Below are 20,724 nucleotides of genomic sequence, written 5' to 3' on the forward strand. Positions count from 1 at the left end.
GGTGAATCTCGTCGCCTATAAGCTATGTGGATGGATCAAACGAGTGAACGGGTAGAGGCAAGAGAATAGTGTAGCGAATGTTAGCCGGAAGCCAGTGAAGGTGCCGAGTTGAATGACAGGTGATCAAGAGGAGAAAGCCCAGGAGAGTTTAGGGTCGGCTTCACTCTTCCAAGGCTGCGACACATGGTCACGTGATACCTAATTTTACACATCAGCCGCCGGGGCAGTCCAGACCCATCCACAGGGGCTCACCAGCACTGGCCATACAAAACGGTGGTCAGTCACAGTCATTGAGTCAATCTTGCTTCGAAGGTTTTGCATAACCAACCAACAGCATTCGTTCTATTGTGGTGTGTCGCGTGGCTGTACCTAGGTACGGATAACGAAGGTTTTCTGTCCTCGTTCCGTATCTGGCCATCGTATACTGTACCACGGTACTTCAACGCGCCCCCAAACGCACTGCATCAGTTGTTGAAGTACAGACGTTGTTTATAAAAAGCGCCCGGGACCTTTCACTGCCCTGCATATGCGCCCCAAAGGCTTGACAGCTCGAACAAAAATTCTGTCCCTCAACAGAAACACCAGGGAGATTTGCACACAGATGACCCGAGAGACTAGTAGTCTTTTACTGCCCTACTAGCCCACCTCTGCTTTTTTAGTCCGACATCCCGCTGCATTGCTCGACGCGCATCGTACCTTAGCAAAACCTCCCTTCCCATTCGTCCAACCCGCCAATCTTTACAACTTTTGCTGCTTCTAAATCCGTTTCTGCAGCGGCCCCATTTCGCGGCCCCCTCGGCTGGACAGGCTAGTTACGGCATTCTCTCCGTCTTGGACGTGCGTCATCAAGCCCTGCGATTTCTTTGCATGCCCTTGTACGGAGTACCAGAAGCAAGAAATCATTATTACCTGTAGCCGCGCACGCGCTGTGTGGGCTGCACCCTTACCCGTCCAACCCCCGTTGTCCGTCATCACGCAACGCAACCATGCTCGCAGCTGTCATGTCGCACAGCGTGTCGCTGACAACTCACGAGGCGCTTTCCGGTGTCTTCGGCTCAATCTCGCTGGCTTCGTGGATCTTTCTGTTGGTGAGTAAACAACTTGATACGACGACGTTGTTGTTCTTCATTTCCTATGCTTTCGCGGACGTACAGGGACCTTGACACGTCGTCCTGCAATGTTCATGTATCTCTGATACCACCTGCGCTATTCATAGAACCGCGACTGGAGCTGCAGCACGCGACATCACCTGGGCATACATCACCAAATCGCATCCTAACACACCGCGCAGGTCCCGCAACTAATCGAAAACTACAAATCATCCTCCGCTGATGGCATCTCCCTCGCCTTCCTCGTCGTCTGGTTCGTCGGCGACATAACCAACCTTGCCGGCGCCCTCTGGGCAGGTCTCGTCCCCACCGTCATCGCCCTCGCAATCTACTTCTGCTTCGCCGACCTCGTCCTCATCTCGCAATGCGTATACTACAACATGAAGAACTCGCGCCGCGGCGAGCGCAAGACCTCCGTGCAGTCTACAAACAGCGTTGAGGCGCCCCTGCTGGGCAGACGCGATAGCAGCAACGTCGGTCTTCCGGGAAGCCACAGGCGTGATTCTGCGGCTAGTCGCAGACGGCGCGCGAGTTCGCTGCCTACGATTCCGGATGTGGGCGATGGCGCGAGCGAGTGGGTTAAGAATGCGCTGAGCATCGTGGGTGTCTGTGTTGTTGGTGCCGCGGGCTGGGCTATCGCGTGGAAGACTGGTGTATGGGTTCCGCAGCCTCAGCATAATACGGAGGACACCACGGATAACCCTGTTGGTGCCATGATCTTGGGATATGCAAGCGCGGTGGCTTATCTTGGAGCGCGCATTCCTCAGATCATTAAGAATCAGAGGGAGAAGTCCTGCGAAGGCTTGTCGCTGCTCTTCTTCATGTTGAGTCTTTTGGGCAATGCTACGTATGGCGCAGGAGTAAGTCTAAGATCTTTGTCAACATCCTAAATGGAATCGCGGGTCTAACATCTGCTAGATCATCTTCCACTCCCAGGAGAAGGAGTACATACTCACCAACCTCCCCTGGCTCATCGGCTCCCTCGGCACAATGGTCGAAGACATAACCATCTTCATCCAATTCCGCGTGTTCGGCAACGGCGAGGCATCTTCTGCCCTCGAGGCGTGATGCGCTCAGCTGTGTTTATAAAAATGACCTGTATTGGATACGTCTGGCGTTTTGATATCTACCGCAGAGCGACGGTATGATCTGCTCCAAAAGTTTGTGTGTATGTATTTGTATCACTGGTCTACGATACCCAGTCGAAAAAAAAGATGAACCTATGTTTGGGCGCCGGCGGCGAGGTAATGTTGTATTATGAGAATAGATTTGGCATATCAATCTTGAAACTTGACATCAAGCTGCCCTAGTGCGCACCCACCCTGTTCGTGGTCCTCGAAAGCGACTTGTATCTGTGAAGCACCTGGAGATACACGTCGTTTACTTATGATCAGCCTACAACTCATTTGCGTAAGAAGCGCAGTACGATACGACTCAAAGATTCGCAGAAATTATCTACGCAGCCAAATCGCAAGCGCCATGTCCCCATCTGAGTCCAATCGTTCCCTCAGCCCTATCGGCCAAATGTACAGGAACGAGTATTTGCGGGCAGTCAACATCTGGAAGTCTAGCTCTCGCGACGAGGCCTACATCATTGTAGGGATCTTCTTGCTGACCCAGCCGTTGGCAAATGGCACCAAGATGGCTTCCATCTTCTCCTTGGCAACTCAGACGATTGTATGTACACACCTTTACCTTGATTACACTTTGTTCTAACTTGATTCAAGGTTACGTTGAACATGCGCAGCGCGCGCGGGATCTTTACGATGAGATGTCCAAGGAAACTCTTCGAATAGACCCGAATAAGGATGTCGCAGGACTCACTCAATACCTTGAGATGGCCGAAGTAATGCTGGCGCAGCCTCTATTGAAACCCATGGCTCGATAGAAAGAGTTGCATGCATGACAGAAGTATTGATAACCCACCTGTTTGGCGTCTACTTGTTCTACACCGTGAGACATAGCTACTTCTTCTTAACGTCAACATATGCATCGTGCTCTGAGATCATCAATTTCACGCAACATGGTGCATTAGTGTGCTAAAGACCGAACCCTTTGACAGATTTCCCGTGGGGTATATCTCCCCTTAAGCAGTCTATAAGCGCCATAAGAGACCTGAGAATGAGATCCGTAGTTTCTACCGTACCAGCCTTGCCCACTCATACCGAAAGAACAGTCTACTTAGCATGAGCGTACTTCTGCTCGTGAACGCCGATGGCACTATACAGAATTAGCTTTTTGTCTGAATGATAACTCAAAAGGGAAGACTTACCGTCCAGAAGGATCCGTCTGGTTGCTCCAAGTAGGCGTCCATCGCATGACGGTGTCGGCGCAGTAGCTGGGGAAGTGCTCGTCGAACATACACCTGTACCAGTACGCCTCCTTGGTATCCGGGATGTCATTACCCCACTCCGGTTTTGGGTTCTTCATCATCTCATCGGTAACGTGTAGCTCAGCGGTGTCCTTGAGCGCGTCAATCCACCCGTAGCCTACACCGTCAGAGAATTGCTCCTTCTGTCTCCAGAGAATCTTCTCGGGAAGGTAGGGTTGGGTCTCTGGCTCGTCGGTGGTATCGAAAGCCTTGCGCAGAATGTACTTCTCGATGCGGCCGGCTTCACGGTCGATGAGCTTGTCGGCAGGATCGATGTTCATGGCGGTGTTGAGGAAGTCCTTGTCTAGGAAAGGCACACGTGCCTCGACACCCCATGCGGATGTTGACTTGTTGGCGCGGAGGCAGTCGGCAAGGTGGAGGTTCTTAACACGGCGAATGCATTCTTGGTGGAAAGCGGCCTTGTCAGGCGCGTTGTGGAAGTAGAGGTATCCGCCGAAGATCTCGTCACTTCCTTCTCCTGAAAGCACCATCTTGACTCCCATAGCCTTGATCTTTCTGCTCAACAAGAACATGGGTGTTGAGGCGCGGATGGTCGTTACGTCGAAGGTCTCGAGGTGGAAGATGACATCTGTGAGTGCGTTGAGGCCGTCCTCAATGGTGAAGGTAAAGGTGTGGTGCTTGGTTCCGAGGAAGTTGGCTACCTCCTGCGCAGCGATGGCATCGGGTGCGTTGGGCAGACCAATTGAGAAGGAGTTGAGCTGTCCCAGAAGGAGATCTGTCTGAAGCTCGTTGGAGTCGTCGATACCAACAAGTTGGTTCTGCTGCTCGCTGGCGTTGCCCGAAGACGCTGCAGCCTTCTTCCTTGTGAGCTCGTTCAAGCGCAAAGTTTCCCGCTGCGCAATTGAAGCGACCAGACTCGAGTCAAGACCACCAGAGAGAAGTACACCAAAAGGAACCTCCGCCATCATGCGTTTCCGCACTGATCGCTCAAACGATGCCCTCAATTCCTTGTAGTTTACGGGTTGTGTAGGGATGTTCTCGGGCTCGACCAGCCACTTGGGGTCGTAGTATCGCGTGAGCGAATCCGTCTTCGAGTCGTAGACGTGCCCGGGGGGGAAGGAGATGATGTTGTCGCAGACGGGATGTAAGCACTTCAGCTCAGAGGCGAAGAATACCGCGCCTGGTGCTGTGCTGGATCGGCCCATGTAGAAGGTGGTGATACCGATCGGGTCGCGTGCTGCGATGACACGATCTTGAGCCTTATCGTGAAGGACCCAAGAGAACATGCCGTCGAGTTTCCGGGGAGCATCGATGTCATGTTCGAGATACTGCCATGCGTCAGCCTCTATCCCATACAAGAAGTGTGCCCAATGTTACCAGAGGAATGATAACCTCGCAATCTGAGTGTGTCTTGAAGTTGTACGGGTTCTTGAGGGACTTGCGGAGGATTCGGTGGTTGTAGATCTCGCCGTTGACGGCCAGGGATACGGTTCCCTCATCGTTGACGAGCGGCTGAGCGCCAGACTCTGACACACGTAAGCTTCCGCCAAAAGTAATATATGGCTTGTGATTTCTTACCGACACCGACAATACTCAAGCGCTCGTGAACCAGGACTGTCTGTCTTTAGTACTGTGTGAGACTGAGTGCTCTCAGAGTTACTCACTGGTGTTGTTCGCAACATGGTTACCAGCTGGACAGTGTCAATTATCGTAACTGTTGGCGCATAAAGCGTCATAAAATATGCTTACACCAATCTGGACCTCTATGGCTGATCTATTAGTCAGTATGGAGGTTCTCGTGGTGTAGTCGCTGAATGGAGGGGTTTCGAGGAATCACGCACCGAACGGCCTTTCCCATCTACAATTCGTTAGTGTATGCTCATACGCAGTGGATACAGTCGAAACTTACCTTCAGGGCTGTTGGTTTAAAGGTCTGCACATCGGGGTGCCTTTTTGGAGGGTCAGTATTTAATCAACATAATCGCAACACGTCTGAACGAGAGCCAATTCGACATTATCGAGCGCGCAAGAGGTGTGACTTACTTATGGCACGCGAATATGCCACACATCTTGTCTGCTGGAGGTGATTTGGGGTGAGATTATAGGGCTTTGTCGGAGTCAAAGAGAAGGCGCGTGTTTTATCTTGTCTTGGCCTTGAAATTTACCAGTCATCACTCGCAGCTATCGCTCGCCCGCGGCGACTTCGGGCATGCTCCGACCCGCTTTTGACTGTGCGTTCTGACCACGGGATTGGCACTATCTACCGTCTCGCAACTGCAGGCATGTGACGTTGGGAACCGTCACTCCACAAGTTTGCTCGCACTTTGTGCTGCTCAAATCCCAACCCCACAACTGCGATGACGGAGATGTCGCATCTTGCTATTGGCTCGTGCGCTTGCGAACATCGCCGCGACTAGACACCCACCTCTCACGCGACACGGTCAAGGCACAAGCTAATATAGATATACGTAGACATTATTTTTGCTAAACAATTTCGCAACTTTGCAACTCCGAATTATGTAGCTGTTGATACATGGACGCTTGCACACAAATGTGGTCATGCCTCCCTAGCAGCTGCCACTTCGTATGTGTAACCAACAAACAGCTCCAGTTCCATCCAAGCAAGAAATACCCACATGAAAGAGAAAAGCACCTGTCCAACCTGTCGTCTAGCGCCATACCACCGCCCTGTCTCCTCATCTCCGTGTGTTGAAAGATGTCGCCCAACTTCGCGCCGTCTCCGCACAATGTAGATCCGGGGTCGCGGTTGGCGCACGGTGCTTCACTGGCCTTCCGGTGCCAGGTATGGTGGGAGGACGCTCAGAAGAGGAAATAAGCAATCAGGAAGCTGATGAGGCATAGAAGGGCGGTGATCTGGACAGATACGCCGCCTGCGGGAGCTTGCCGTGTGTCCATGGAGGTCGAAACTCCTTGCTTCGAGTCCTGGGCGGATCCTGTCTTTCGCTGGCGAAGACCAGTGGCCTCGCTGACCTGCTGTGTCAATCGCGCAATCTGGGCCTTGGCTTCAGCAAGCTGGGCCTCCACGTCGCTTGAAGATGGCATGGCACTAGCGACAGTTCCAGCAGCAGAGCTGAAGCTCGACCCCATATTACCACTTGATGCGGGGTTGTAGGTCTCATTCCTGATCTCGCCCAAGTCTTTGCTTCCCGATGGGCGCTCCGAGGGAACGGAGACAGGACCAGAAGCGTCCGATACGCCGCGCTGAGGAGTCACGGCCTCGGGGGATGGAGAGGAAAGCATCGAATCGCGGCTAACACCGTTGGTTCTCGCAGGAGTTGCGCTGGAGGCATCGTCGGGTGCGAGGAAGAGGACTCTGATCTTCTTCTCTTGGATGGAAGACTTGGCGGTCTGCTCGATGTGCGACCACTACAAGTAACTATTAGCACGCATTCGGATGTATTCGCCAATGCCATGACGTACCAAAGACCCGACGTTGGTGAACTCCTTGTCAGCGGTGACGAGGACAGATTGCACGAGGAACTTGTCGCGGCACTTCGCATCTGGCGGTGGGTCTTCCTTCATGGCTTGGAGGAGAACTGGGCGCATACGTTAGTTTGCTGCAGACTTCCGTGAGGCGCATAGAGGGCATGCATACTCTGAACTTCGACATCTTTCCCAGGCTCGATGCGTCCGCTGTTCGGCCTCACACAGTATCTAAACCCGTCATCAGTGGTTGTGGGGAGAGGTATCGCGGGCGTCGTACTGCTTGGGAGCCGTTGTTTTCACCTTGATCGTGTCAGCTGCATGTCCAAATTCCACGGGACCTCACAGGACTCCCAGAGAAGCGTGCTTACCTTGAAAGCAATGGGGTCAGAGTGCGGGTTCTTCAAGCGGAGGGTCTGCGACACCTCGTGCTGGAAGGGTCCTAGCCATCTCAGTATGTTTGCCGGCTCAATGCCATGAACGAAGCTTACGCTTGAAACCAAGCTCTACGGGGTCGAGCTCGACGGACATGGCGGGCGCGTGTGGGTTGCGGGTATGGGGTGGTGGTCGTGTCTTCCAGGGTTGGTAATCGGATCCGCGGTTACGGGGTACCTAGGCAGGGTCGCGACGAACCTCGGGAACCAGGGGAAGAGAGACGGGCGCGTATAATGTATTGAGAAGCTGAGTAATCCGGAGATGGGGTGCGCAAACGGTGTGGGTATCGCAGCGGGTGTGGATTGGGGTGGGTGCGGATAGTAGGGAGAGGAAGGCAGATGCTAAGGACAAGTTGCTATGACGTGCAGCGACGCCTCTTGATTCTCGATCGCGAGCTGCCTCTAGTGCCCACCCACGTAGACACTCCAAGGCGACGACAACCATCACTCCTCTCGCTGAAATAGGCTGCAGTGACAGACGTATTCCACAAACATATTCATAGTGAAGATCACTGTACCAAGACAACCATCCGAGGATCTCACGCGCCTCATCCACGGTCCACCTTCTCTGTGGTTCCACCGCTACCGCCTTACACCCACATCCCACGTATAAAGCTAGACTCCTCCACTACACTCACTTATCACTTTGATCCACTACTAAACTACAACCTGCGCGATCCAAACGCCCAGATCCATCACCAAATAACCCACAACTTCCCACATACACGACCGTCACCACCGCCACATTCACCATGGCCGGAGATCTAGATACCCTCATCGACATGGGCTTCCCCCGCGAACGCGCAGAGCTCGCCGTCAAAGCCACCGGCGGCCTCCAGTCTGCCATCGATTGGCTCGAGACCAACCAGGACAAGTCTGTCGACGAGATCAAGCAAGAGCAAGCCACCGCCGCCGCCAACGCCTCAGACGAGCCACCTGCCCTCCAGCCCGGCGAAGAGGCCAAGTCACTCGTCTGCGATGAGTGCGGCAAGAGATTCCGCTCCGTCAACCAAGCCCAGTTCCACGGCGAGAAGACCGGCCACGAACAGTTCTCAGAGTCCACCGAGGAGATCGCGCCCCTCACAGAGGAACAGAAGGCACAGCGTCTCCAAGAACTACGCGAGAAGCTCGCCGCCAAGCGCGCAACGCAGTCCGAACAAGATAAAGAAGACCACAAGAGGAACGAGCAGATCCGCATGAAGGCAACAAAGGAGTCGCAAGATCTCCGCGAAGAGCTACAAAAGAAGGAGCGCTTAAAGGAAGCCGCCGCCAAGCGCGCTGAGAAGAAGGCAGACGAAGACGCAAGGAAACGCGTCCTAGCCAAGCTCGAAGCCGACAAGCAGGAGCGCAAGCGTAAAGCTGAGATCGAGAAGGCGAAGCGCGCCGGTCAGGCTCCTCCTCCGGCCCCTGTACAGGCGCCCCTCGCTACGTCCTCCGGTCCTACTACCAGCAAGCCTGCGAGCGCTTACACCGAGGCGCGTCTGGCGCTGCAGACACCCAGTGGAAGAGTCATGAAGAACTTCCCAGTTGAGACTACGCTGTTCGAGGTTGCGCATGCGTTGGAGCAGGATGGCATGACTGTGTCGACTTTCACGACCAACTTCCCCAAGAAGATATACGATCGGAGTGACTTTGGCATGACGCTCAAGGAGGCGGGTATGGTGCCCAGCGCGGCTTTGATTGTCGGATAGAAGCCGAGGCTTCGAAGACGTATTGTGTAGATGCTTCTGAGGATGCATAGGGCGGCGTTGAGGTGGTGCACGTGGTAGATACCCACAGAGGGATGCATATGGTAGCGTTGATGTATGTCGGCGGCAGTAAGCCAGACCGTAGACGAAGTCACGATGAATGAACCATGAGATATACGAACTACAGATGCAAATATATTGATATGTTCCAACGCCTACTAATGCTCGTCCAAACCCCATACTCGTTACCCGTGTATACAACAGCTCAATCATATTCATCAATATCATACCTCCCCGCCTCCCTCTGCGTACTACACCACTCCTCACTCGCCAACCCACCCTCCTTCCTCCTCACCAACGCCTCCGCATCCTTACACCAATCACACGCAAAGTCACACTCTGGCGTTTCCTCATCCGCAAAATATTTAGCAATGAGCCTATGCCGACATTTACTCGTGGTCTCACAGTAACCCACTAGTGCCTCTAAACTCTTCGCTCGATGCGTCATCTGCTGCTGTTGAGCCTGTAATCCCGCTCCTGCTTTAGGCTGACGAGCAATATCCCTCGACAGTGAATGCGCAGCTCGATCGCGGTCTTCGCGGCCGTAGTATAAGATGCAAATCGATGCTTTGCCGTCTCGACCTGCGCGGCCGGCTTCTTGGTAGAACCCTTCGAAGGATTTGGGGATCTGCCAATGTACTACAAAACGTACGTTTTCTTTGTCGATGCCCATGCCGAAGGCTGTTGTTGCGACAACGACGTCGTACCCGGCTTTGTTGGCTACCCAGCCTGATAGCGCGTCTGCACGGTCTGAGACGGAGAGGCCTGCGTGGTAGGGTTTTGCACCTATGCCGTCTGAGCGGAGGCGTGCGGCGAGGGACTCACAGTCTTTGCGGAACAGCGTGTAGATGATACCTGGGACGTTGTCTGAGCGCTGGTTCTGGGATGCTAGTTGAGAGGCGCGCTCGGGATTTGCGGCACGGCGGGCGTGGATGGATTTGAGAAACTTGATGAAGTCGTCGTAGTGGTCTTCTGCGTCCGATTTAAAACGCACTTCGTAGTGGAGGTTGGGTCTGCTGGTGCTCATGCGGAACATCTTCAGCTTCTTCGGGTCCAAGGCGAGCGTGGTGATGATGTCGTCTCTTACACGCGCTGTTGCAGTGGCTGTCAGACATATGACCGGTACGTCAGGAAACTCCTTCTTGAAGAATGACAGTTGCTGGAATGAAGGGCGGAAGTCGTGTCCCCATTCGCTGACACAATGGGCTTCATCGACAGCGATGCGAGCCAGTTCTCCTTGAGAGTGGATGACTCGAAGGATCTTGCGAAAGTTGTCGCCCTGACAGAACTCTGGTGTTACGTAAAGCAGGCGAGTTAGGGGATGACCGCATTGAAGGTCAGCTATGATCCTCTTTTTGTCTACCTGTGGCGTAGTACTGTTGATCGTCTCGACTCTGATGTTGGCATTGCGCAGAGAGGCAACTTGGTTGTTCTGGTGACTAATGAGCACTGATTCTGGAGAGATAGCGTGAAGACGTACCATCAGTGCCAGCAAGGGAGATATCACAATAGTGACTAGCAAGATTAGCGGCGATGGCGGCTCTATGTTGACTTGAACATACTGCCGAAATCGACCACCGCGGGAAGCTGATAGCACAGACTCTTTCCAAAAGAGGTTGCTGCCTGTAGGAAGACATCTTCACCCTCCAACGTAGCTGTGACGACCTCTCGTTGTAGTGGCCTGTGAAGGACATCAGTAGATGCAAAACATAACGAGGAGAATGGCATACCGGAAGCTTGCTTTCTTGAACACCTTCCTCAGCGTAAAATCGAGATTCGAGTACGGTCGTTTCCTTTTGGCAGGCATGACTCGCGATGTGAAGAACGGTGAAATAAACGGATGGAAGGGTCGAAGGATTAGATCCAGACTTTTCACCGCCCGTGTGGTTGTAGCAGTGGCTTTACGGGAAGGCGAAGGCCCATGTTGGTTCGGCCAGATCAGAGTATAAGAAACCTAAGAAGTCGTGCTAAGTCTACGGGCTGCAAGAGCGACGCGAGGTCGCGCACGTGGTCAATCGCGCTAGCACGTGAGGCCCCACCTGGGCACAGAAAGATTCCATTGACTCCAGCGACTACCTCCTCCACCATTTTTCATCTGTAGAACCTCTTGCTGCGAATGCCAAGGTAGCCGTTTCGCGAAATGGACAAGATGTCTGTATAACCCGGCCACCACTGGCGCGTCGCAAACCCTCCTCCCCACATCCCAATGCTCTCACCGGCAGCATCATGTCTGAGCCAAACTCACAAGCGCAACTTCCACCTGGTTTCGTAATCAAAGACTACTCAACCTTCCCACCAAAGACGCGCCTCTCCATCGCCGACAAAGTAGCCAAGCTCGAAAGAAAAGTCTTCCCAGCAATCGAGCATTTCAACTACGATGTAGAACTCAAGAAAAAGAACACGGGACTACTCCTGGTTTTCAAAGAAGACGATGCAGACAAGCTGATCGGATACCTCGTCTACCAGCGAATGAAGAGATTGGCTTGGCTACATAAACTCTGTGTCATCGAGCAAGAAAGAGGGAGAGGGCTTGGTAGAGCTCTGATACATTGCTTTCGTCATCAAATGGAGAAAGGGGGCTGTAGTACAATCTTTCTATGGGTAGACGAGAGCCGTTCTCCTGCTAGAGCACTGTATGCGTCGTGTGGCTTTCAGCAGGCGGAATGCCGTCCTGATTACTATGGACCTGGACGAACGGCCTTGAAGCTTGAGTTGTCACTCGACGACTGAACACAATCAAAAAACCTGGAAGTGGAGTTGAAGAGGCTATCCGTAGTTCAGTTCCAGCGAAGGTAAATACTGGTATCAGGGTGGGATGTGTAACTGGATATTCATTCGAGAGTAGGACATCACGGTCCTTTCATCTATTTCGTCATGTATCATCCAAAACTCCACAAAAAGCTATGTAGCAACGTTATCTATCCCAGACTGTTGAAGCCCCTACACCATACGCCATACCATGCAATAATCGTTCTGTCGCCGGCTCCTACAACTGAATATCGTTGTTCAGCAACCGTACTTCCTCACCGGGCTTGAACGCCGGCAGGCCAATGTACGGGCATCCGTCACATCTGAACGCATCGCCCAGTGCGCAGTTTCCGCAGCTGCCGACCTTTCCTTGTACTGTAAAGTCTACCTCGTCGAGGTCGTCGGCATCCAACTTGAGCGAGTTCAATGCTTTATCGGCGGAGGTGCGTTTGGCGGCGTCTTCGGCTTCGAGTTTCTCCTTCATACCGCAGGTGCAGTCTTTACATGCGCGTCGTCGCTTGCCGGGCTTAGGTTGGCATTCGAGTGCTGTAACCATGTTAGCAGGGCCCCTTATGGTAGTAAGAGGACTTGACGTACGTTGGAGGACTGGACGAGCCATATCTGCCTCTGTAATGAGGTCGTCCTCGTCAATCAGATCGTCATTCTCGCCCGTGATGATTGGATCGTCGAGATCATCACTGAAATCGACGAAGCCCACGCCTGCTGCTGGCTTGACGGGCTCAGGCTGGTTGCGCTTGCGAAGGTTGAGCGGGACTGAACCATCCGGGTTGACTGTGCCATTTGCGCCGTTCGTTCCGTTTGTTCCATTCGCGCCATTTGCCTTCTTGCCGAACTTCAGCGGTATCGACACCGGCTCCTCTTGCTCGGGCTTGGTCATGCCATCGGCCGTCTCTGTCAGTCCTGCCAGGATAGCCTCTGTCTTCTCTGCGCCTTGGAAGGGGCCTGCCTGGCTCTTAAGAACACCCCCCACCTTCAGTGCGCTGACTACTTTGTTCATGACATCCCGTGCCAGCAACTTGTGACTTTCGCGCGTGGTACCGTCGGCGTCGGCGAGGAGGAGAACAACATCGTATGTAGACGCGGGCAGATTGACCAGACCAGCGGCGATACGGTCAAGCATCTGCAGGTCAGTCGAGTTGCGATCGTGGATCTCGTAAACTTGGTCAAGTCGCTCTGGGTGCGCCGCAATCGACGGTGTGCCGATCAGAAGGCATCGCGGGGCCATGGCGGGGTATCGTGGCGCTGTGTGTCGGTGGAGGGGCAGATGAGTGTTGCAAAACCAAAGTGTATCGAGGTATGAACTATGCGAACAGTGTGCAGAAGCGGGAGAGAAGAAAAGCGTGTTTCAACGAAAGGCGCGTCCCGGGAAACTTTTCTGGTCTGCGGCCTCGGAGGCGGAGAAAGCGCTGCTGATGCAATCACTGAGAAATCCGCGGCGATTGGTCATACCACCCTGGGCTGATTACGAGCTGACCGGAACACGTGATTCCGGATCAAGTGGGATGGCGGCATGTGTGTGCGAGTGGATCCAGCGCATTAGCGTGCGAGGAACAAACATCTAGAATCTGGGGTAATCACCGTTGCGCTGAAGCCATGGCACGCAGGAGGCCATTGTAGACAAATCTTGGAGATTGTTCTTCCTCGATAGCATCGTTGACCTGCAATTGACTCATAGACCAAGTTTGCGCATGGCTGTGGTGCTGTGTCTCAATGAATCGTCGCCCACGCGACACCGCCGGGGGGGTTCAGGTACCAGTGACGTACCCTTCCCCTCGTTGCTTCCTCAAAAGCTCAGGGTCACCGAGATCCGACCGACAACAATGTGTGTCCAGTTACTGTATACAGGTGGAAGCTATGAGCACAACTGCAGTAGCCGGAGCTGGGCAGCTGAGGGCGAATCTTCTAGAGGCGCGTCGTTCCAGGGCCCATCTTGGTCGCGATATAAAGGCAGGAGCTCCTCCCAGCTTCCCCGCCTTCCAACGCCAGTCGCGTGAGATGCATTGCGCCTTCCTTTATCAAACCAGCCACCATCGTCTCTGCTAACCTCGTCTTCACTAACACATTGCTGCCACTTGTCCACAGATCTGCAAGGTACGCATCTGGCCGCGTTGCTTCACGCAAGACGACGCCATCGGGTCAAAGCTCCCATCACGAGACCATGTACTGACCCGCTTGAGCTTCTTACAGTCACAGTAGCTCCGAGCCCGCCGTTGCAGGATACTTCAATCCATTCTGACTTTCTTCCATCACATCACAGACAACCTCTAGTCAATCCATCGACTCAAGACATCAAACAGTAAGTGTTGCCTTTCATCTTGTCTACCGGCGCTCTTGCCTTCTTCGCATTGAGTCTCTGAGGTCGATATGACCTCAATGGCTCATCGGCGTAAGACGGCAGGAGGCTCTGGAGAAAACCAAGGTTGTTCATACATCGTACTGACATCTGAAGTGACTCGCTCTCACAAGTTCACTGATCGCGACCACGCCGGCATTGCTGATGGCACTGCCGAGCGTGAGACGCGACTTCCCAAATACTTCGCCAAATCCGGCCATGCCGACACCGACCCGACCAAGACAAAGAAGGGTGGCAGCGGCAAGGGCAATTGGTGAGTACAGTCTATCTGCTTCCTTACTATCCGCTCGAGAGACAGTCGCAACTCGCGAGACAGCTCTTCCTTCATGAGTGGTTGTATCATAGAACCCATGACTGACAACATCGTTCCAGGGGCGCCGCTGGTGACGAGGTCGAAGATATCAGGCCCAATATGGCTTACGCCCGCCGTCGAAGCAATTCGTCCACCCACAACATGAAGGACTTCAAGACCAAGTTCGAGACCATCGAGACCGAGCCCGTCTTCGAAGAAGAGATTCACGGCCCTCTTGGCGAAGAACTCGAGAAACAGAGCACCACCTCGACGGAGAACAGTATCGCTGAGGAGGAACACGACAAGAAGATGTAAAGGCTGAGTGTGGAGCCTACGGATAATGGCATGGCTGCGTGTCGACTGGCTAGTCGGCATGTGGGAAGCCATCGCTTGCCGCGAACAATTTGACCGAGCAGATATCGTCGTCTTTCCAGGCTGATATGCTCACACATGTACCATGTTTCTCTGGGAGGAAGTATTACGTTCTCTAGTACGGCCATGCAAGTTCACACGGGCATGCATGGTCGGAAGTTGACCACAATGGCGTTTTCTGACAACTGTAACGAGTATGATAAATGATAAATGAAACACAAACACAACGCACTTGACTCTTTTGCTATATGTGACTCGAGAAAGATGGCGCTCTCATCTGAATAGACAGCATGGTAGATTGCGAGCAGAATCGTGTAATGAATAGCAGATTCAATGAACGACCAAGCGGTTGCACTAATTCCCTCGTGTATATAAGATCTGTTGTTAGGAAAGTACGGGCGTAGTGCAGTGAATTGTTAGATGATGGTGCGTGCCTGGCGACTCACTAGCAGCCCTGGAGCTGGCTCCAAACTCCGGGCGCTAGCGTTGGTTGGATCCCTGCCAAAACAGAACAACTCAGCGAGCAACATCATCACCGGCGCGCTCCTTCGCGTTTTCAACCGCCATCTCCAAACTCTCGCATCATGTTTTCGCCCGAGGCGTCCATCGCGAGCGCGCGCAGCTCTTTGCGCAACCCCCGACGCAGACCGCGGCCGGAATCTGAGAGCCTACGAAGCAGAAAGCGCAGTAAACTCAACGACGCGACCTTCAAGGACCCTGCCGACGCTCACATCAACGGAAACGGAAGTGCCTCGACAAATGGTCACGCGGTACAGAGTGTCGACCACTCAGTTGTTGTGGTTGACATGCCCTTGAGCATTCGGGAGAAGAAGACGGCACCGAAGCGCGCGCCCAAGGAGGACACGGGCACGTATCTTGTGAGTAGATACGCATCTACGCGAGACGGCACTGCTAACATGAGACTGCAGACCAAGAACGCAAACTACAGTGTCAAGAAACTGCCTGGCTTCCCGTCAGCGCTCCTCCGCCCATCGAGTACGGCCTACACATCGTCACCCACCGCAATGCGCGCCTGCTGACACTCATCTCTAGCTCCGATATATGCCACCGCCCTTCCCTCCGCCGGCCTCGCGCTTGCCCTGACATCAGATCGAGCCCTCGTCTGGGACTACAGCGCCCCGAACGGCCCTTCAAAGGTCGTCTCTCTAAACCTGAACTTCGGCCTAAGACCAACTGAACCTCTACCGCTCGGCGCCATCGTCCGCAACGGCCCCACCAACGACTACGGCATCGTCGCGCTCGCGCCTTCGACAGGCAAGATCAGCTTCTGGGAGAACATCGACAGCGCAGACACTCGAAGCCTATACCCCCAGCGCCAGCAAGGGGTGGATGGCTTTGTGAAGCTGTACTCTGGGGAAACCATAACCGGCCTGGTCGATGTCGAGCACGCGGGCTACGTCCTGGTCTTCAGCAGCGGCAGACTCGCTCAGCTGACTCTGCGCGATTCTCAGGGTCGACCAAGCGTTGCGACAACAGTCTTGAGCGCACCAAACGGCTCGGGAGGTAGCTTCTTCAGCTTCAAAGGCCTTCTCGGAGGATCCATCCGGAAGACCATCGCCTCCGTCAAGGCCCGGACATCGCAATCCAAGGGCCACATGGAAGTCATCTCGGCGACGCGAAACGGCCTCTTTCAGACCTGGGACTTGAGCTGGTCAGGACAAAACAGCCACCAACGAGACGTAGACGTATACGATGCGATCCTGTCGGCAGTTCAAACAGACACCGTTCCAGAAGTACGCAACCAGCAGGATGTCCACGTGCTGGATTTTGCCATTATGGAACAACAACAGGGTCAGGATGCTGTCAATCTTCTGGTTTTGGTGGCACTGTCTGGCCGGGACTCAATGGACTACTTCCTCGTGGAGGTGGATCTGTCGAGGACAGCCGGTACCATTAGCAGGGCGATACCAGTCCGCAACTTTCATCAGCCGCAGCTTACCAAGGAGCCGACCGGAACGCTTCTCCTGCCACAGCCTGGACACACAGCCTACGTCCAGTTTCCAGGAGCAGTCTTCGTCGCATCCCTCGCTCAACCAGAGGAGAGCCCAGAGGCACAACTGCTCGCAGACTCAGGCCGTTCTAATTTACCCTTCCAGGACACCGTATATTTCCGCCCAGAAGTGACTCTTGCAGGCACTGCCCTGGAGACCGCGATACGGAAGGACAAGAAATCGACTGCTCTCGTCTTCGTCCAGCAATTCGGCCTTTTACAGATCAGCGCGTTGCCTCCTACCACAGACGATCAGGATAGAGAGCGCGTGAAAGTGACCGCACGCAGCAAACTCGAGCAGGCCACCTTCTTCAGTACCATTCCCTCCAACATCATAGACTTCTCTGTCAAATCACGCTTTTCGTTCGCAGAGGAGGAGACTGCGGAAGCTGCACTTGCTATCAGTGCCGGCATCTTGAGCTCCTCGTACGACTACTTGGAGAAGGGAGTTTCGAACTTGGACGACCAATTCCAGCAGCGCTCCTTCGCCCTCCGTACCCTGATCACTCAACTACAAACCGATTATCCCCCCGTATCTTTCCAGACAAGGTGGCGGCTATTGTGGCATGCCGAGAAGCTCGCGGCTGCACACAAGCTCTGGCTCTGGTACCAAGACAAGCTGCAGGACCAACAAGCACACCCGGATACCTACCCAGAGAAGATTCTGATGAGCGACATTATCAGAGCCTTGAATGAGCGCTACAAGAGCGGCCTCGATTCTGAGCTAGGCGAGAACGACACTATTCGACAATTCTTCGTTAAGGACGTTGACAGCCTTCACACGCTGATACCTTGGGGCTGGTTCTACCTGAGGACCTTCTATATGAAAGAGGGACTAAAGCAAACACCGTCCATCATGCAGAGGCTTAGTGAAGGTACCGATGTCATGCTTGTCGCTTTGGAAACAGCTTTCGAGTTCCGTCAAGCAAACGTAGAAGTATACGGTCTCGACCCTGATTGCCTGGACGACAGCATCCTCAAACCGGACTATGGCTACGATATGCTACCTCCGTTCTGGACGTCGTCTCACAACATCGTCAGCTCAATTCGAAGCCTCATTGACGTTGGCCGCAACCTAGCAGTGGACAACTACGAGGAAGGCTACCAAGAACTCCTGGCACAAAAGATCGGCAAGGACAACCCTCGCTTGGTGAAGCTTGGATGTCAGACTCACATTGAACGATTTGAGTGGGCTCTCGCCCAGAGCGATGAGAAGACACGAGCCATGGGCCGCAGCCTCAAGGATGAGTGGAACAACAACGTCCGACCATCGCACATCATGGGCTTGATGGAGATTGGACTCCCTACAGAAGGAATGGAACTGGCCGAGCAGTATCACGATATGTCGACTCTCGTCAACTTGATCTGGGAAGAGTCCAACTGGCTCGAGACGGAGAAGGCGAACACCCGCAGCAAGATGGAGCAGGCGGAGAGCACAGTCAAGCTCAACCGGATAAAAGAGCGCATTGCGCGCTACTTCGAGGTCTATGGTGATGACTGGGCTGGAGCATTCTACTCCAAGTACATCAACGAAAACCAAGCTGGACAACTCTTCATGAAGGAGTATCTCAACCAGCCGGCACTCACAAAGTTCCTGCGAGCCGAGCCGTCGCGCGCCAGGCTAGCATGGATCAATGAAGTCTGCGGCGAGAAAGACTACGAAACTGCTGCTGAAGTTCTCTTTGAGGCTGGCTCGAAGCAGGAGACAAACGCGTGGTGCCAGCGCGTTGAGCTCTCCATGGCCAAGCTTGCCCTGCTCTGCAAGAAGGAGGCAAAGCATGGCGACAACCAAGCAGTAGTCGACCCACGCAGGGAAAACCCTAAGGCGCTGAAGGTCCGCGCAGCCATGTACCAAAGCATCGAGCAACAACTGGAGTACACCAAGATCCAAGAGGAGGTTTATGAGCGCTTGCTACCCATCATCACCGGAGCTCTGGATGAAGACTCTGCTGTTGAACTCCTTATGGCCGAGTTTGGGCAAGGTCGTTTGAAGGATCGACCAGCACACCAGACCATCCTCAAAGAGGGTTTCGAGGCTCTGGTTCACCACAGGGTTATCGACCCTGCGCTCATGGTTGACATTCTCACGCTCATGAATGCAGACGACAGCGAGGAAGGTGTTACTTTGCTTGGGAATGACGAGTTCATCTACGCTTTCAAAGTCTTGACAGTCAACTGGAACAATATCCACCGGACAACTCGCGATGGCTTGCTAAAGCTTTTCTGGAAGCGATTGTGCATCAAGGACAATTGGGCTTTGATCAATAATGAAAAGGAGGTGCCTGATGCCAAAATCCACGACGTGTTGCAAGGCACAGTGATGGCATGGACATTCCGCGCCTTGTCCGCCATGTGCAGTAAGTTGATGTCTAGTACCATATGTTTGTTCACCACTAACAAGTTGCAGTCGGCAATTCTTTCATCCGGACCCTATGGCCTAAGAACCTTCGGGACCTTCTAGGTGCTGGAGGAACGCATGGAGAGCTTTGTGTTCGCTTTGCTGCCGAAGACCTTCGCAACCCGATCATCAAGGACAACCTCTTAGATGACGATATCCTTCGCGAGCAGGTCAGCAAAAACAGGCTCACCGATTGGTTCAAGGCAGCCTGGAACACGGGCAAGACCATGTACGCCCGCGAGCTGGCACTGCAGGGCAAGGTTCCTCCTCAGTCTATGCCAGCAGCCCCTCAAATGGCGGAGGAAGAAGTAGAGGACGAGGCGGAGCAGGACGCTGCTGGGTCGGAGACGTTTGACGGAGACGACGAGAGCGCACAGCAGGAAGACGTGGTGATGCAGGATTCATGAGAAGTCGTGACCGTATTCGGGGTTTCATCGGGCGCAGTGCATTCAGGACAGGCGCGTATCAAGCATTGGGCACGGCGTTTGAAACGTGTACTCTGCAGACGCGGACAGCGTTCATTTTCTTTTTTGTCATCAAGTGTATTTCTAGCGATGGTTTTGCAGACGACAGGCGTCCTATCTCGTCCCATGTCAGTACCTGACTAGAGACGAGAAAGAGGATGATTAGAGTTGGAACCCAATGTATAAAAGTGACTACCTGGGTAATGCATGAAGTGCTAGGGGAGAGCCATGAATAGTGACATGCATAACCGCCTATCGGCAAGGGTCTCGACTCTGTTCTGTGGAGTCAAGCGACGACAAGCGTTCATTTGCGCGGTGGGTACCCAGCCGTGTCAGGGAACCGAGTGTGGCGCGAGCGAGAGGGCGCGGAAGCCGACGCGCACCAATGACCTGACTCGGCAACGGCCGTTGGGTGACTTGAGGCCGGGTTGTGAAAAAGTGGTGCTGCGCGTTGAGATGAGAGGCGGAAGATGTCGATGGAGTACATGTCAAGAGGACTACCTTTGCTTCTTTCTTGTCGCACCAAAACCGTTGGCCATGCCGTGAGGCGAAGCCACCGACTTGACGTAGGCGGCATGCATGAACAGCATGAGGCACAGCAGCGGTGAGGCTGGACAGGACACACGACCGGCCAATACGTGCTAGCCGTGCCGGTACTGTTGCGGCTCTACAGCAGGAAAGATCGTCGAGCTGCGACGGCGATGGCGATGGAGATGTCGATGTCGATGGCGATGACGGAGGACAGAGTCTTCACCCTGCTGATTGCCGTCGCGAATCCGCTGACCAGGCTTCCCTTCGCGCGGGCGCGCTTGTTGGCTGGGAAAGGATGCGTCGAATTTCCGAGGGCGTCCCAGGGCTGCTTTTGCTCGGAGGATGCTAGTTCTGGTGTGGACTGTGCTGCAGGTACAACAACAAAGTGACAGCTCAGTGGGGAAAGGACGGCTGCGCCGCGAGCGACCTGGGATGGGCTGCGGAATGCATGAAAGCCAGAATTGAGC

The 20,724-nt window shown here is 53.9% G+C and overlaps 7 protein-coding genes across 7 annotated transcripts; 4 read left to right on the top strand and 3 right to left on the bottom strand.

The window, feature by feature from the left end:
• Nucleotides 1-986: 986 nt before the first annotated feature.
• Nucleotides 987-2,177, top strand: J4E92_001784 (uncharacterized protein; the record flags this gene model as incomplete). Its single annotated transcript, XM_051493193.1, has 3 exons — nucleotides 987-1,088; nucleotides 1,292-1,969; nucleotides 2,028-2,177. The coding sequence occupies 3 exons, from the start codon at nucleotides 987-989 to the stop codon at nucleotides 2,175-2,177; spliced, it is 930 nt and encodes a 309-aa protein (XP_051356424.1).
• Nucleotides 2,178-3,286: 1,109 nt separating this feature from the next.
• Nucleotides 3,287-5,510, bottom strand: ASN2 (Asparagine synthetase; the record flags this gene model as incomplete). Its single annotated transcript, XM_051493194.1, has 9 exons — nucleotides 3,287-3,329; nucleotides 3,382-4,769; nucleotides 4,819-4,967; nucleotides 5,020-5,059; nucleotides 5,106-5,132; nucleotides 5,191-5,215; nucleotides 5,283-5,299; nucleotides 5,351-5,390; nucleotides 5,485-5,510. 9 exons carry the CDS (start codon nucleotides 5,508-5,510, stop codon nucleotides 3,287-3,289), a joined length of 1,755 nt encoding a protein of 584 aa, XP_051356425.1.
• Nucleotides 5,511-6,261: 751 nt separating this feature from the next.
• Nucleotides 6,262-7,416, bottom strand: J4E92_001786 (uncharacterized protein; the record flags this gene model as incomplete). Its single annotated transcript, XM_051493195.1, has 6 exons — nucleotides 6,262-6,828; nucleotides 6,883-6,998; nucleotides 7,058-7,116; nucleotides 7,166-7,188; nucleotides 7,257-7,327; nucleotides 7,377-7,416. 6 exons carry the CDS (start codon nucleotides 7,414-7,416, stop codon nucleotides 6,262-6,264), a joined length of 876 nt encoding a protein of 291 aa, XP_051356426.1.
• Nucleotides 7,417-8,071: 655 nt separating this feature from the next.
• Nucleotides 8,072-9,010, top strand: J4E92_001787 (uncharacterized protein; the record flags this gene model as incomplete). Its single annotated transcript, XM_051493196.1, has 1 exon — nucleotides 8,072-9,010. The coding sequence occupies one exon, from the start codon at nucleotides 8,072-8,074 to the stop codon at nucleotides 9,008-9,010; it is 939 nt and encodes a 312-aa protein (XP_051356427.1).
• A 3,043-nt stretch (nucleotides 9,011-12,053) lies between these two features.
• On the bottom strand, nucleotides 12,054-13,061 carry DRE2 (electron carrier; the record flags this gene model as incomplete). The annotated part of the gene is made up of 2 exons (XM_051493197.1): nucleotides 12,054-12,361; nucleotides 12,413-13,061. The coding sequence occupies 2 exons, from the start codon at nucleotides 13,059-13,061 to the stop codon at nucleotides 12,054-12,056; spliced, it is 957 nt and encodes a 318-aa protein (XP_051356428.1).
• Nucleotides 13,062-14,209: 1,148 nt separating this feature from the next.
• J4E92_001789 (uncharacterized protein) lies at nucleotides 14,210-14,796 on the top strand (the record flags this gene model as incomplete). Its single annotated transcript, XM_051493198.1, has 2 exons — nucleotides 14,210-14,442; nucleotides 14,562-14,796. The coding sequence occupies 2 exons, from the start codon at nucleotides 14,210-14,212 to the stop codon at nucleotides 14,794-14,796; spliced, it is 468 nt and encodes a 155-aa protein (XP_051356429.1).
• Nucleotides 14,797-15,437: 641 nt separating this feature from the next.
• On the top strand, nucleotides 15,438-19,669 carry J4E92_001790 (uncharacterized protein; the record flags this gene model as incomplete). The annotated part of the gene is made up of 4 exons (XM_051493199.1): nucleotides 15,438-15,731; nucleotides 15,783-15,849; nucleotides 15,907-19,221; nucleotides 19,272-19,669. 4 exons carry the CDS (start codon nucleotides 15,438-15,440, stop codon nucleotides 19,667-19,669), a joined length of 4,074 nt encoding a protein of 1,357 aa, XP_051356430.1.
• Nucleotides 19,670-20,724: the final 1,055 nt, after the last annotated feature.

Source organism: Alternaria infectoria, assembly GCF_024043175.1.
Source record: "Alternaria infectoria strain BMP 0036 chromosome Unknown scaffold_2, whole genome shotgun sequence".
NCBI lineage: Eukaryota > Fungi > Ascomycota > Dothideomycetes > Pleosporales > Pleosporaceae > Alternaria > Alternaria infectoria.